Source organism: Podarcis gaigeae (genome assembly GCF_964106915.1).
Source record: "Podarcis gaigeae genome assembly, chromosome: 13".
NCBI lineage: Eukaryota > Metazoa > Chordata > Lepidosauria > Squamata > Lacertidae > Podarcis > Podarcis gaigeae.
In genome coordinates this window covers 15,965,540-15,981,310 of record NC_139689.1, presented here as the reverse complement: position 1 = coordinate 15,981,310, position 15,771 = coordinate 15,965,540, and the positions used below count along the sequence as shown (strand labels likewise).

Here is a 15,771-nt window from a genome sequence, read left to right as displayed (position 1 = left end):
AAAATAATAAAAATATTTTAACAGTTTGTATTTCATGCTGCAAAATGTAAGTTCTCCTTAATACAGTAATCATTTCTCTGCCAGTCACTTGATGGCATCTGTCATGTTCCTTTTGACTTAATAATAACAATAATAATTTATTTATACTCCGCCCATCTGGCTGGGTTTCCTCAGCCACTCTGGGCAGCTCCCAAACGAATATTAAAAACACTATACAGCATTAAACATTAAAAACATTAAAAGCTTCCCTAAACAGGGCTGCCTTCAGATGTCTTTTAAAAGTAATATAGTTGCTTATTGCCTTGACATCTGATGGGAGGGCGTTCCACAGGGCGGGTGCCACTACTGAGAAGGCCCTCTGTCTGATTTGAGGCTGGGATGGTGAAGGCCAGCTGTGGCTTTTCTGCAACAACAATTAAAACCAAAACTCCAAATAAAGTTTCCCCCCTCTCGCTATCCCAGCTAACTGCTAGTTTGAATCTTGCATGGCTGCCCGCATCCAAGGATCCCCGAGTTCGACCAGTTATTTGTTGAGGCGCTTAACCAGAGTTTGTGTTTCCTTTGGAACGAGGCACAGCGGAGACTGTGGCATCTTTATAAGATATGGTTTATGTCATGTATTGAAGTTCTCACCCTGGCCACCAGGGGTATTGTGTATATAGTTTTCACTCAGGTCCACGTCAGTTAATTTAGGCGGGAAACCCTGGGGTGTTGTTACAATGCTGACAGCCGGCTGCCTATAAAAGCAGGCTGGATGAGCTGTTTGCTGTTCAGTTCAGTTGCAGCTTACAACTTGCTACTTGGAGAAGTCTCTGTGTCGTCTGCTATGTCCACCCAATATTTAACAGTTTATTTATACACACATACAACCTGAGCCTACGATGGAGGGGTTCAAAGCATCAACACCCCGAGAGAATCTGGCTCCCTTCATGGCTGCAGCCTTGGCTGCAAGCAGAAATGAGGCATGTCTCTGTCTCACAGGCTTCAGCCTTCTTCCTCCTCCAGCTTCTAGATTACACTTTTACACAATTATCCACTTTGGCCTTTGCCTTTCTAACTACCAGTGAGTTGAGAGAAGAGGGGGGACCACCCATTTGTCCCCTGGTGCTGAACCACTTCCTTTCTTACCTTCATGGGCCATTACCTCACCCGAAAGCTAGCCTGGGTATTCCAGGAATTTGCTTAGATGTTAACACTTGCTAGATCCAAGAATTAGAAGGGGCATCAAGTCAGCACACACACACCCCAACGAAGAACAGTATAAACAAACAAGCAAATGAGAAAAATTAATTTATTTATTTGGTTTTTCGGATTAAAATTTTACAGTCACATATCGAACATACAGCATAAAAACAAGATTCCAAAGAACTTTCCCCCTCCCCTTTGTGGGCCTTATTGTTAATCATTTCCTCCTGCATCTTTTATGATAATCCAAATCTTTTACATCTCCATTGTGTCCAAAATGATTGTAACTGTTTACAATGGTTTTTTAAGATAGGTTATAATTTTCCCTCATTCCTTATTAAAATTTTAGTCTTCCACATTTCTGTCTCTTACGGTAATATTAGCCATTTTGGCATAATCCATTGATTTGATCTGCCACTCTTCTCTGGTAGGGACTTTATCTTCTTTCCATCTCTGGACCAATAACATCCACGTGGCCGTGGTTGCATACATAGTCTTTTCTGCTCCCTTGGGATTTCTGCACCTATTGCGGTAACCAGGAAGTCTAGCAACAAACGAGAAATACGGTGGGTGAAGAATTGCCCAAGAACTGTTGCCAGGTACATCATAATCTACTCTTATTCCTCCAAGGAGCTCAGGGCAGTACGCTGGGTTCTCCCCATCCACCCTCTTCATCCTCAGAACAGTTTCTGGGGTAGGCTTAGAATTGGTTTATTCTAGGTCAGACAGTTGGTCTATCTGACTGGGTTTACCATCAACACTGACTGGCTACTAGGGCATGGGTAGGCAAACTAAGGCCTGGGGGCTGGATCCGGCCCAATCGCCTTCTCAATCCGGCCCGCGGACGGGAATCAGCATGTTTTTACATGAGTAGAATGTGTCCTTTTATTTAAAATGCATCTCTGGGTTATTTGTGGTGCATAGGAATTCATTCTCTTTCCCTCCAAAAAATATAGTCCGGCCCTCCACAAGGTTTGAGGGACAGTGGAATGGCCCCCTGCTGAAAAAGTTTGCTGACCCCTGCTCTAGGGTTTCAGATGTGAGATTCCTAGTCCTACCTGGAGATAGTGAGGGGAGATTATTGGGTTGTTTTTGATTTGATTATGTATTTTGTGTTTTTATATTATGATTTTATTCTATGAACCGCCCTGAGACCTGTGCTATAGGGTGGTATACATTTTTTAACAACAACAACCTGGGACCTTTTGCATGCCAAGCATATGTCTCATACCAGTGAGCTCCTTCCCTGGGCTTGGTTCAGCCTCAGGTTTGGTGGAGATACTCAGTGGCTGACCCACGGCCATGCCATCCCTTTACCGCGCCGCTTTCTACCAGGGAAATTTTTCTAAGGTAGTCTATTTTAAAGTTTTTATGTGTTTATATGCCTATCGCACTTTTAAACTTAAAATTCATTGTTGTATATTGTTTTAAATGTTTGTTTTGCTATTGGGATTGTAGTGCCATTTGTGTTTCTCAAACTGGTCTCTGACCGTAATAAATTTCATTTCATTCTTACCAGGGAAATCTGATCTTGGCCACTGAATCAGAGCAAACGTCAATTGGGTTTTCTCCAGACTGACATTTATTGCTAAAGAGCAGGTTTTCCCTGAGAAAGTAAGGGCAAAAACCATTCAGACCCCTGCCTAGAAACCGGACAAGTGGAAAACTTGACTGATGCTTTCTAGCATACCCTCCAACATTTCTCCGATGAGAATAAGGGCATCCCAACAATTATCTGATGAAAATAAAAGGTTATCTGATGAAAATAGGGGTGTCCTATTCTATACCCTCCAACAATTTGCTGATGATAATAGGGACCTCCTACCATGTCCTCTAACAGTTCTCCAATGAAAATAGGGACATCCTAAGGAAAAACCGGGACATTCTGAGATCAAATCAGAAACCGGGACAGCTTCTGTAAATCTGGGACTGTCCCTGGAAAATAGGGACACTAGGACAAGCAGGAGTGTGGACAAGCCCTGAGCCGGGCTTCAAACCCAAGTCCAGTTCTACGCTGCAACCGCTACACTGGAAAGCCCTGCCACGTCTCTCTGCAATGTCTCTGAGTCTTTGAGGAATGCACTTGCACTTTTATTTATTTATTCCATAAAATTTATATGCTCTTAATTGTAAAAGGAAACCTCAGTGCAGCAGGGATTTGAACCCAGGTCTCCGAGTGTTCCCTGGAATCCAGCCCTCAAACTACAACTACACCATAGTGGCCAGGCAGGGGTTTTTTAAGGTAGAAATCTGCTCCTTTTCATCAAAGTGCAGAACGAAGAAAGAGAGAAAACCCAGGAATCCTGACTCCCCCAAACCCAGCCAAAATAATTCCAGTGCCAGATTCGAATAGAAGCAGCAGCAACGAAAGTCAAAACAACCATGCTTGCTGTTCATTTATTTTAAAAAGCGTTTTGCAGGGGAGAGGCAGGCAACATGAGCTTGAGCTTCTGTAAGTGGCTTCAGACAATGTCGCCTGGGGCTAAGTCCACCTGCCTTCCTAGCCAGAATGAGTCACTTTCACTGTCCCAGATTTTGCTTCCGATTCACAGACACGCTGGGGAATCTCCAGAAGAGGGGTGAAGGCGGATTTCACCACCTGACGTCAAGGTCCAGTCCAGATGAAGGGATAGGCCCAGACTTGCAGTGGAAGAAGTTGGCATGCCCAGGCATCCGACTTCATTTCCTTAGCGACAGAGAGAGAGAGAGAGAGAGAGAAATCAGTCACTGGGAAGGAGAGTGTGTTTCACTGTCTAGGGCACCTAATAATTAACTCTTGGAAAGGTTGCTAGTGAGTGAACCAAGACGAATTTTAGGTCCACCCCATAACACACACCCGAGGCCCCACGCATCAGAAACCGGAGCCCGAAACTACTTTGCAGGAACAAAATGATTAAGCGTATTCTGCTCACCCAGTAATGCTTGCAAGAACAAGAAAAAGGAAAAAGAAAGGAAGTCTTCTCGTTTAGTGCCTCTTCAACAATATTATGGATGCAGCTGGATTTATAAGGTTGTTATGTTTTGATTTGCAGCTGGAGGGGGACTGACCACCGTTGCCTTGTCATCAACAAGAGCAGTACCAGATTTACATATAAGCTAAACAAGCTATAGATTAGGGCCCCACTCTCTTGGGGCCCCCCAAAAAAGTTAAAGGAAAAATGTACCTGGATGTACATTTCCAAAATATAAGATAAAAAATAAATAAAATTAAACCTACCTACAGCAACAGTGTTTTGTGTTGTGTAGGCTCCTATGATGTAAGTAATGGGCCCCGCCTGCTAGCCTGCTCCCTAAAATTGTATTTCAGTTCAACAATTACTTTGATAAAATGCATATTTTGTTATGTGCAAATGGCTTTAGATACCTATTAGGTCCATAAACTACCATATAGCCTATATTCAACACAAAAAAGAGTGACAATTTGTTGTTGACAAAGGACAGCTCGACATATAAAGGGCCCCATTACCTTCAGTAGCTTAAAGGTAAAGGTACCCCTGCCCGTATGGGCCAGTCGTGTCCGACTCTAGGGTTGTGCGCCCATCTCACTTAAGAGGCGGGGGGCCAGCGCTGTCCGGAGAAACATCCGGGTCACGTGGCCAGTGTGACGAAGCTGCTCTGGCGAGCCGGCACCAGCGCAGCACACAGAAACGCCGTTTACCTTCCCGCTATAAAGCGGTCCCTATTTATCTACATGCACTTAGGGGTGCTTTCAAACTGCTAGGTGGGCAGGAGCTGGGACCGAAAGACGGGAGCTCACCCTGCCACAGGGATTTGAGCCGCCGACCCCTTTTCAGTAGCTTAGGGCCTCATCAAACCTGAACCAAGAGTGTTGCTTCGACTTTCTTATACTGTATATTAAAAAAAATCTATGCCTCAGGACCAGAATATTTGCCTGAACTTTGAAAGCGGGTGGGGATGGGAGCTCAAGAAAGTGGCCGGGGGCTGATGGGAGTAGTTGTTCAAAACAGCTGGACCGGAGGGCACCATGCTGGCAAAGTCTGAGCTCCATTATCCTGGCTCTAAGCATGTTTTAGGGAAGGGGCAGCAGGAAAGCAGACTGAGTAGACCGTGCAGATCTAGGCTGGGTGGGAGGCCCAAGTGGAAGATACTGGAGCCTCCCCTCCACCCTCCATTGTCCCCCCCCCCCCCGAGCGAAGGGTTGCTCAGATGTCTTTTCCGGACTTGCTGGCAGGAGGGGCCAAAGGTGTTTGGGGAAGATGAGGCTTCTGGGCCTCTGACAAAAGGAGGAACAGGCAGAGATCCAACTGGTAATGCCTCCCCCTATTGTGTGCGATAGGGAGCCACACCTGTTGATGCTCTGCCTGTCGAGCAGCCCTTAAAGGCATGGGAGGCTTGCCAGGGTGGGTGAGAAGAAGGGCAGTCGAGCTGCCAAGTCTTTATTCACGCCACCTCTAAATCCTCTTTTTCTGACCTGCGTCATGCGGCAAGCTGCACCTGCTGGACCCCCCTCTCCTGCACACCTGCTAAAATGTAAGAAGAGCCCCCAGGGCCCATCGTCGTGTTCTCCCAGTGGCCAGTCAGGCGCCTGTGGGGAGCCCACAAACAGGGCCTGAAAGCGCAACCGCTCTTCCTACGCAACTGGCATGAATGGGTGGCATGCCTGACTAAGCAGAGATCTCCCCTACTTGGCACCTCGGTTTCCCTTCCCTCCAAACGGGATATGGAGCCTGTGATGGGCCCACCAGACTCCGAACGCACCCCACCCGTCTCTGAGCTGGAAGGGGACCCAGTAGGCCTGGCTCCTTGCCCGGCGCTTTGCCCGCTGCTCCTCTTTCTTTCTCGAGCGTCTCCGGTTTCTTCGCAAACAGTAACCCGATGCCAGGACGTGCCAGGAGGCCTGTAGCAGGCAGGTGGCACGGCCCCGAGGCCTTCACTTTGTTTGTCCAACTCGATCAGAGCTCCCCGTTCCCCACTTCTGGAGCCCCACAGATTCTCCCCGAATGAAAGCTTTACTCCCGAGTAGGAAAAAACTTCACAACCTCTTTCCTCACCCCACCCTGCATTCGCCTAGTTCGGTAATGTACATAATGTACACAAACACACACATAAGCAACCCGACTCTTCCTGCTATTTAGAGGGGGGGAATGTCTGGCTCTTGGCACCATCCATGCCCATAAAACTGTGTCAGAATGTGGAGCATAATGCCAGTGTATTCGGGGCTGGGCGGGAAGAACGGATTTAGGGTAGCATGAATGGAAGGGCCTTCCTCTCTCTCTTCTACTGCCCCCAGGGCAGAGTTCCCAGTGCCTTTACCAGTTGCTTGGCAGGCAGGAATCAAACAAGGCGAGTGTTTTGCCCCCTGCCCGGAAAAAACGCCTGGGGTGGGGGAAACTTTGCCTGTTGGATTTCTGTCTGCTAAACATGCTGCCAGGAAAGACCTCGCAACTCTGAGCAACCAGAGAAAGTTGGTCAGGCTTGATTTGTTTGGAATCACAAGGTCATGGCAAGGATCCGCTTTAGGGACAGGAATGTGTGCGGCTGAGAGAGGAATGTGCTGCGTCAAGAAAGGAAGAATCTGAGCCGGGCCCCAGACAGTGGGACGAGCAGGGCTTGGCTCTCTGCCCCTTCCACACCCTTCCGATTTGGCCGCCTCAGCCCCGGGGGATCCTCCCTTCATCTCCGACTGCGGCAGGGAGACTGATGAGCAACATGTCCCACAGCTGCCGGCAAGGCCCTGCTCTTTCCCTTATCCCTAAACTGCCCCCCAAAATTGGGCAGGCCTGTTGGCAGTCGTGGGCTAGGAAGACGAGCAAGTTGAACGATGCAACCCTCCCAGACAGGCCCAGTTCTTGGTTGGACTAGATGACCCCCTACCAAAGACAAGGGACTGTCAGAGGCAGCTGCTGTTGCCCCTCCTCAGCAGTGGGGTGGTGGTCTGGGGTCGCCCATCCCACGCCACCTGGGCCTAGGCAGCTGACCAAATCGTCCAGCCCCATCTGCCAGAGCAGAGCCCCACTGGTTGAACCAGCAACCTACAGCCCTGTGCAATTCAGAAAGGAAAATGCCCTCCTGGCTTTTCTTTCATTTCTCCCTCCTTCTCTTCCCAAGTGTGCAGGAAATTGGAGAGATTTCACAATCTGCCCCTCCCCTCCCCTCCCTCCTCCCCCCCAGCCTAGTGTCTTAGGAGCAGGAAGCAGAAATGATGCTTCTCCCCCCCCCCTTCCTCTTTCTGTAGGAGGTGTTTGCCCACAGAGGGGAGGGGAGGAAGGCTGGGGAATTTCAGAAGATGGGGACAACACCTTGGCTGCATATAAAGAGCTGTCTCAGTGGGGCTCATCAACCAGCAGCAGCAGCAGGCTCAGGGCAGAGGAAACCCACAACTAGAGGGCATCTCCTGGTTCAGAAAAAGGCAGAGAGAGATCAGGACCAGACATTCAAGCATCCTCCACTTGGGGGCAGCAGAGGTGATTTGAGAAAGCAGCGGGATACCCACATCCTCCACTTGGGGGCGACAGCAGCCATTCATTGGAAGGAGCGATACCTTTGCCAACCTTTAGGGGGTGACATAGAGAACTTGGCATTTCCGCTGGGATTCAAAACCGTGAGGAAACCATGACTCTTTCTCTGGGTAAGTGCAACCTTCCTTTTTCCCCAAGGTGGTCTAATACATGCATGTGTGTGCTTGGATTTTTAAGGTGTTTTTTTTTTTAGAGGTGGCGAAAAAATATTGAGGATTCTACTTGTTACGTTATGGCTCCAGTAATCGTATCACTTTTTTTTTGTTAGTTGTGGATGCAAGCTAGCACTATTTTCTCTTAATTTATTTCATTTTATCCTTCTGGGTAGTTCTACCCAGCTCACCCTCAAAACAACCCTGTGAAGTAGGTTAGTCTGAGAAACGGTGACTAACTAAGTCACCAGGTGAGCTTCATGTCTGAAATGGATTTGGTCTCCCAAGTCGCAGTCCAAAGCATGTTATGTCTGCATTGAGACGTTTGTGTGTGTCTTTATTCGATTCATTAATGCCAAATCATGCTAAGACATGAAGTGGGTTTTTTAAAATTTTATTTATTTATTATACATTTCCATAATTTTACAGCCATTTTAACATTTCAAAACCTGACTTCCTCCCCCCTCTTTCTGTGGTTCCTAAAATTTAGTTTTAATATTTTCTGCATATCCAAATTGACTTAATTAATTCGTTTATTCATCTACTTTAAATATATACTCTTATGAAACTGCAGGTTGTTACAATAATCCTGCCAATGTTCTTATCTGTTTACAATTTGTCTGTATATATTCAACAAACCATTTCCATTCTTTTATTTAAAAAAAGTTTGTTATCTTGATTTTTTATTTTTCCGGTAAGTTTTAGCATTCCCACGTATTCCATAAATTTTTGTATCCATTCTTCTTTGGCTAGGACGTCTTCCTCTTCTTTCCATCTTTCGGCATGGACATGAAGTTGATTCTTTAATTGGCCCTTCCCTTCCCCATGGCAACACAAATTAAATATTAAATGAAATATAATTGCTACCCTTTGCTTCCATTCTTACTTATCACAGGATATTTCCATCTCACCCTTTCCTTCAAGGAGCTTAAGGTGGCATATAAATGGTTTGCGCCCCTGTCTCTTTCACATTGTATCATCACAACAATCTCGTGAGGTAGGTCAGGCTGAGAGTGATTTGAACCCTGGTCTCCCAGGTCGTAGTTCAACACTCTAACTCTGCAGCGCTCTGTCTGCCAGGGCTGGCCCACCCAAGAGGCAGGCTGAGGAAGCTGCCTCAAGTGGCAGGATCAACAGCGGCGGCATCCTCCAAGGAGAGTGCTGCCCGTCGTTGTGGTAGCCAAGGCTGCTTGCGGTGCGCTCCTTGGAGGCTGCATCTACTGCCTCCCACCACTGGCTCAATGTGCAGGCGCACCAGCACTATGGCTGCCAACCCAGAGCATCACCAATGGCAGAACACCTGCGCCATGACGAGAGTGATGGGAAAACCGGGAGTGTAAGCAAGGCGTTTCCTACAACTCTCCTCGCTGTGGTGCAGGCATATTGCCATTGGTGACACTCCAAGCCGGTTGCTGTAGTGCCAGTGTGCCTGTGAAATTGTGGTCAAGGAGGTGGCGGCAGCAGATTTCTGTAGTGGTGGCGGCAAACCGGGAGGACCGGCACTTTTAGTTTGGCCTCAGGTGACAAAACGTCCGGGGCCGGCCCTGCTGTCGGGTCCTTGGAACACAGGCCACACCCCTCTCCCTAGACACCCTCATTGGCCCTGCCTGCTTCATGTAGCGCATGCTTTTGCCTGGCTGGGATGTGTCCCTGAACCCTGCCAATGCCTCTTCTTTGTCTGACTGGAGTCTAGAGAGGGATGTGTGTCGAAATGAGCCTACTTTACATGTGTTGCTCTGCCTACATTGACCTCTGGCCCCAGGTGGCCCTTGGGAGGTGGTCCAGAAGGAAATGTGGCCCTTGGGCCCACCCCTGCTCTAATAACCCTTACAACCACCGCTGGCTCTATCCTTTATGAGTGCCCTAAAACCCTTGCATCACTTCCTAATGGCAGGACTGTGTTCCTGCTTCGGATGACTGCGCAGCGTAAACAGCGGTTGCCTTGTGTGTCCTTAAAAGCCTCAAACTGGTCGTCTTGACTCCCGAGGTTAAGAAAACGTCAACCTGATGGACATCTTCAGGCAGATGGGAATGGGCGTCTCAAGGATGCTGCCACATTTTGGGAGGGAGGCTGAACTTTGAGCGAGCTTATCTCAGGACTGAGGCAACGGGAGAGACAGGAAGCCAAAGGGAAATGGCAGTGATGGTGGTGAGGAGCCACATTCAGAGAGGTGGGCCCAATTTTAAAAAACCCCAACCCTGCGCCAATCCTGCACTGAATATTCATTTGGTTCCTTTTCAGCCAGAAGTCTCCTCGTCATTTGTGCACATTTGTGCCTGGTCCACATCGTCTCCCCTGACCGGGATTCATCTCTCAGCACCATCATTGGCCAGACCTTCAACCTGGCCCGCCTCATGAAAGCCAACAGCACCGTCCTTCTGAACACCTATGTAAGAGCTTTGCCTTTTTTTCTGGAAGAGCAGCTTCTGCCTATGCTTCGCAAAGGTTGTTTCCCTTTCCAGCTATTTCCCAATAATCCCTCTAGTTCCTCAGAAGCCTATTACCTTGTGGGCATTCCTCAGGAGGCAGCTTTCTCATGATTCCCCACTTTCCTCTGAAATCCAGTGTGTTGGGTGGGTGGGGGGTTGAGAATTTCCCGAGGGTTTTTTGTTTGTTTGTTTAACGTTACACCTTCAGTTGAAGTGCTTTGCATGAGCAGAGCATGCCACCCAGAATGTAACCCAGAATCCTCTGGATCACCCATAGCAAGGGGGTCCTTAATAGGCAAGCAGCAAGCAGCAAGTTGAAAGTCTAAACATATATATGTGTGTGTGTGTGTGTGTGTGTGTATGTTTTTAGAATAACTGCTCTGTTCCAGACCTATATTTTGCAAAAGAAAAGAAGAAATAAAGTGAGGGCAGGATTATGCAAAGTAGGCAAATGAAGCAAATACATATGCATTTCCTTATTTCTGCCAGTCCTGGCATGACAGAGAGGAAACTATGCAGGGCAGTGGCGCTGCTGACATCTGAGAATCCTGCTCAGAGCCACCATCTCTTGCAATGCTTTTAAGATTTTGCCTGCATCTTTTCCAACCTTTCCTTGCAACGTTAAGGACTAGAAGCGTCCTTTCTCATAAAAATGAAAGATTGGGATTCTGTGCCCAGGACCAGTTCCTGAATTTGGTTGCAGAACTACACAACACATTGGATATATGATCAGCGTTCTTTGGTATGTAGGACACAAGGCCCCCTTTTGAAAGTCAGGGGATATGTTTGTAGTGAAGTTATAGGAGGCTCTTTGGGTAAAAATTTCTGATGTATCCTTGGGACATTTTCATAGGTGAGGCTTAAATCTCCATTTTTGTCACCAAAGCTAAAGACTTAAGAAATGACCAGGCCAAGGTTTATCCAGTCCAGCCTTCTCCTTCCAACAGCACCCGGCCATATACCTATGGAAAATTCACAAGCAGCTCCTAAAGGTCACAGGCCCCATCTGACTTCATTGCTTGTATATGCAGTATCTATGTATTAAGATGGCCGCTTACACATAACCAACACAGAGGATATGCATAACCCAAAAAACAGAGGGTGCAGATTTGCACAAAAATTGATATGCCAATTTATAAGTGTGCATGAACCTTCAGAAAGAATTGCTATAATTTAAATTGAAGCATGACACTTCTCACTGTCACATTACAAGCTGGACTGAAGCAAAGCTTAGTTGGTTAGAGCGTGGCGCTGATAATGCCAAGGCTGCAGGTTTGATTCCCGTATGGGACAGTTGCATATTCCTGCATTGCAAGGGGTTGGATTAGATGATCCTCAGGGTCCCTTCCAACTCTACAGTTCTATAATTCTGTGAAAGGGTTTTAAACCTCACATGTGTAATCACTGAGGGTTAGGGCTTGTGGACCAAACTTGGCCCATGAAACCGTTTTCCCCAAGCCACACCCACTTGCTCCGCACCCGGTGTCAGGAGCTGTACAGGTAGAAAAATGGCTGCTGGTGCACAACCAAGAGCCTTGAAGTGCTAGTGACTTTGGGGCTTCAAAGCGCCCAATCACCTGTTATCATTAAGATAACAGGTGCCTTCCACTTGCTGAATTTGACCCGTGAGGCTGGGATGTCCTAAGGATCTGGCTCCCCACCTCTGGTGTAAATGCTCTGTGCTGGAAAGAGGGCAGGTGGTCTACTCCTTTCCCTCAAGGCAAGGCTACCAAGCTCCATGCCTTTCACCAGATCAAGCTTAGGCCCTGCAGGACTCAGAAATGCTGCAGACCGGGCTCCAGTCCTGGCAAGGTAACCAAACAAGCTGTGCCCGCCTCAGGCTACGGGCTAAAGGCACCCGCAGCCAAAGCAACACCGAGCCCTTTCCCTTCTGGCGGATCCAGAGCAAACCTGTATCGCCAGCAGGAAACAGCACGGAAAGGTTGCCCGCGGCTGCTCCATTGTTCTCGCAACACTTGTTCCTTGACTTTGCAACATGATCGAGGGAGAGAGGAGTCACTGGTCGCCCCCCCCCCCCCCCGGCCAAATCTGCAATCGAGAGCGCAAATCTCCCGCTCTCCGGTGGCTGCTCCTTCGCCTTTATTCTGATCCCTGCAGGCAGTGGCAGAGTGCCCAAAGATTTGCTGTGCCCTGCTTCCCGCAACCTGCCTGGGCACAAGATGCCAGATGTAGGGAGGTCATTGCAGCCTGGGCTCTGGCGTGCAGCCAAGCTGCCAACGGCATCCTCGTAAAAAGGGGGGGTGGAGAACTCAGGTGGAACTACGGCCGGCTGATCTGGGGAACAACGAAAGGCCTGTTTTTGTTGGCCTTCCCTGCAAGGAATTCCAAAGGGATGAAGGAACCTGGTACCGGTGGGTGCCACCCCCAGGATTTCTGAGAAGTGACGAGGGCACATTTCGCAGCAGGCACCCTCGAGCCCACATGCACGTCTGTGGCTCATAATACAGTGGTACCTCGGGTTAAGTACTTAATTTGTTCTGGAGGTCTGTTCTTAACCTGAAACTGTTCTTAACCTGAAGCCCCACTTTAGCTAATGGGGCCTCCTGCTGCTGCTGCTGCGCCGCCGCCGCTGCACGATTTATGTTCTCATCCTGAAGCAAAGTTCTTAACCCAAGGTACTATTTCTGGGTTAGCAGAGTCTGTAACCTGAAGTGTGTGTAACCTGAATCTTATGTAACCCGAGGTACCACTGTATTTAACCCCTTTGAAAATTGTCTACCCTTTTAGGTAGTGCAAGCAAAGGAAGTTGGCTTAAAATGAGCCAGGTCATAGGTCCATCTAGCTCAGAAGCGCTTCAGAATCTGAAGCAGGGGATTTTCTCAGTCTTAGACTTTCCTGGAGATGTTGGGGATTGAGCCCAGAATTGTTCGCATGCAAAACACATGTACCGCCACTGAGCTGTAGGCCTTTCCCTGAACTGCTGGTAGTTTCCCTGGAATACATTTCCCACGTCTGTTTTCCTGTCCCATGCCTTTGGCAGAGTCTCGACAGGTTTTCCTGGCATGTAAGTGCCAGGGGCCAGCAGCCCCATAAAAACGGAGCGTGTCGGGAGACAACACAACCTCTATTGACAGTTATTTCTCCAGCGCATTCCTGCGCCAGCTTTCTTCTGCTTGGAGGTTACGGGTGATTGAGTGGCGTACAAATCCTGTTAAATTGAAAAACACAACCTCTCTCTTTCTCTCTGTTCCCAGCTGAGTCACCAAGGCAGCCCATTTAGCGACTCCGGCTTCGACGCCCGGAGGCTGCGCTACGAAGGGGTGCCAACGGCCGCCATCCCGTTCCTGGAATGGCGGACTCTCAGCCACGTCAAGCGTGTGGAGAAGAATTACGAGGCCTACACCGCCTTCGCGGAGTTCCTGCAGCTGGTGCGGGACGACCAGTTTGAGCTCAACCCCACCAAAGTGGAACTTCTGGATATGCTGAAGGTGACTCGCTTGCGCATCCAAGGCCTCCTCAGCAACTTGACGGCCATCATGTCTGCCTTGGGAGCGCCGCCCGCTGCCGTCACTGACCCCCTCATGCTGGAGTCTGTGGAAGCCGACACGTTCGAAAAGAAAGTCCGGGGCTACGTGGTGTGCCACACGTACAAAGAGTGGATTGACAGGACGGTGAAAGACTTCTCTCTCCTCGCGGAGAAATTCCCAGCCTAAGGATCGCTCAAGGAGTAACTCCCAGGTTAAAGGGTTCATCTGTTCTCCTTGCCGCAGATTTCTTAGGGAAGCAGGCGTAGGGAGAAGACAGACGCAACACCCACAGACTGGTGGAGAAAGTCTGGAAGTGCCCTTGTTGCGTCCAGTCCAAACTTTATCTATTTATCTCCAGAGCTGAGCTCTGGAAAAAGCAGCAACTCACTCGTCAGGTTTTCAGTAGAAGCCTGTGGTTGTGCGTGGTGCTGATTGGGTGCCTCCCCTGGCTGTGCATGGTGTTCATTGGCTGCTGCTCTCCTGTGATGTCACCAAGGGCCTCTCCAGATCATGTACTAAAAAAAAAACACCTTTCCCATTTTAAATAATAATAATAAGGCAACAAATGATAAATGCATAAGAATGTTTATGCAACATTTTAAAAGGTGTATTTAAAAAGACAGACAACCTACCTGCAAGTGTCAGTGAGGAGGAAGGACAAGGCTGTTGGTTGGACATGATTGGCTGGCAGACTTGCCTGTCACTTCAGTTCTAAGGCCTTGGTCACCCCAAGTTCTTTAAGTCTGTCTTCACCCTATGAGGTCAACTTGTGCTCAGCAAGATCTCTTGCATTTATGCTTCCTGGTTTTGCACTTTGTCCTCCTGCTGGGGGTGGTCTATAATTTTCAGTGGCAAATAGGCAGGCATACACGTAAACTGAGATTAATATGATTTCAACTCTACTGTTACAATGCGGGGGGGGGGGGTGAGAGAGAGAACTAGATCTGTCTACTGATCTGTCCATCCATCCCAGCCTTTTCCAATTTACTGCTGTTCAGGTGTTTTGGACTGCAATTCCCATCAGCTCTAGACAGCTTGGCAGTCCTTGCAGGGGTTGATGGGAGTTGTAGTCCAAAACATTTGGAGTAGGCCACATTGGCAATTCTGATCTATATACAAGCACATGTGCGCGTGCACACACATGCATATTTATGAAATGATTGTTATTTATGTCCCAGCGAAGTTTGCATGGGTTATTTATGTACTATTTAAGGAGGGGCAATGGGATCTAATTTATTCTATTTTGAGAGGGAGAGAGAGAAATTCCACAGAGGGGGGTGGCCATTTAGAAAAGGATGGAAAATTACAAAATAGATTGTAAAACGAGGACACTAATAATGTATGTCAATACTCTGGTCCTTGCAACCCCAACACATGGCTGTCTGTGACATGTCAGTGTTTCATATCCATACTTGACACTTTCTAGTGTATGTAATTTACATATTCATCAGTACTTCCTCAAGGAGGCGGGGGCATCACACATAGACATTTGTCACCTGACAGGACTGGCCCAAAACATTTCATTGCCTGAAGCGACGACCGTTGGATCTTATGTCAACAGTGTCAACAGAACAGCGTTCTCCCTTGCATCTTAGGGCAGAAGGCTAGTTTGTGGGATGTGAGGCAGGCTGCAGGGCACATGCCGTTCTGTCCCCACAACCTTGTTGCTGCTCCATGCCCTCCAGCATTTACTACCTGAGGCAGTTGTCTCACACTACCTGATGGTCCCTTGAGCACTCAGTGGTTATGGATGATGGGAGATGTGGTCCAAAATATCTAGAGGACACCAGGCTGGGGGGGTGATGGCCAATTCCCTTGATGAATTTGGCGATGTGAGGAGATAACGGGAGTTCTATCTGAGGTAGCTGTTCACACGTGCACATTACTGCTTGGTTTGATGTCATCCTGGTTAACCACATCTGAAGAGCCCATCAGACCTGGTGGTAGTGAGGAAAAGAGTTATGGGACTGCTGTTATTTGTGCCTTAGATATTTGTAACAGCAGTGAGGTATAGCCATTTCTGGGATGGTTGGGTAT

The 15,771-nt window shown here is 48.2% G+C and overlaps 1 protein-coding gene and 1 long non-coding RNA gene across 3 annotated transcripts; one reads left to right on the top strand and one right to left on the bottom strand.

Annotated features, from left to right (window-relative positions):
* Nucleotides 1-3,529: 3,529 nt before the first annotated feature.
* LOC310829329 lies at nt 3,530-6,943 on the bottom strand. Of its 2 annotated transcripts, none has more exons than XR_014557230.1 (2): nt 5,667-6,943; nt 3,530-3,871 (listed from the first exon to the last, which is right to left on the bottom strand). It is a non-coding gene; the product is annotated as an uncharacterized lncRNA (long non-coding RNA). The 2 variants fall into 2 exon arrangements; XR_014557231.1 differs by lacking the exon at nt 5,667-6,943 and adding an exon at nt 4,098-4,345.
* Nucleotides 6,944-7,466: 523 nt separating this feature from the next.
* On the top strand, nt 7,467-14,662 carry LOC310829276 (cardiotrophin-2-like). Its single transcript, XM_083707570.1, has 3 exons — nt 7,467-7,774; nt 10,059-10,207; nt 13,462-14,662. The coding sequence occupies exons 1-3, from the start codon at nt 7,759-7,761 to the stop codon at nt 13,918-13,920; spliced, it is 624 nt and encodes a 207-aa protein (XP_083563696.1). The 5' UTR covers nt 7,467-7,758; the 3' UTR covers nt 13,921-14,662.
* Nucleotides 14,663-15,771: the final 1,109 nt, after the last annotated feature.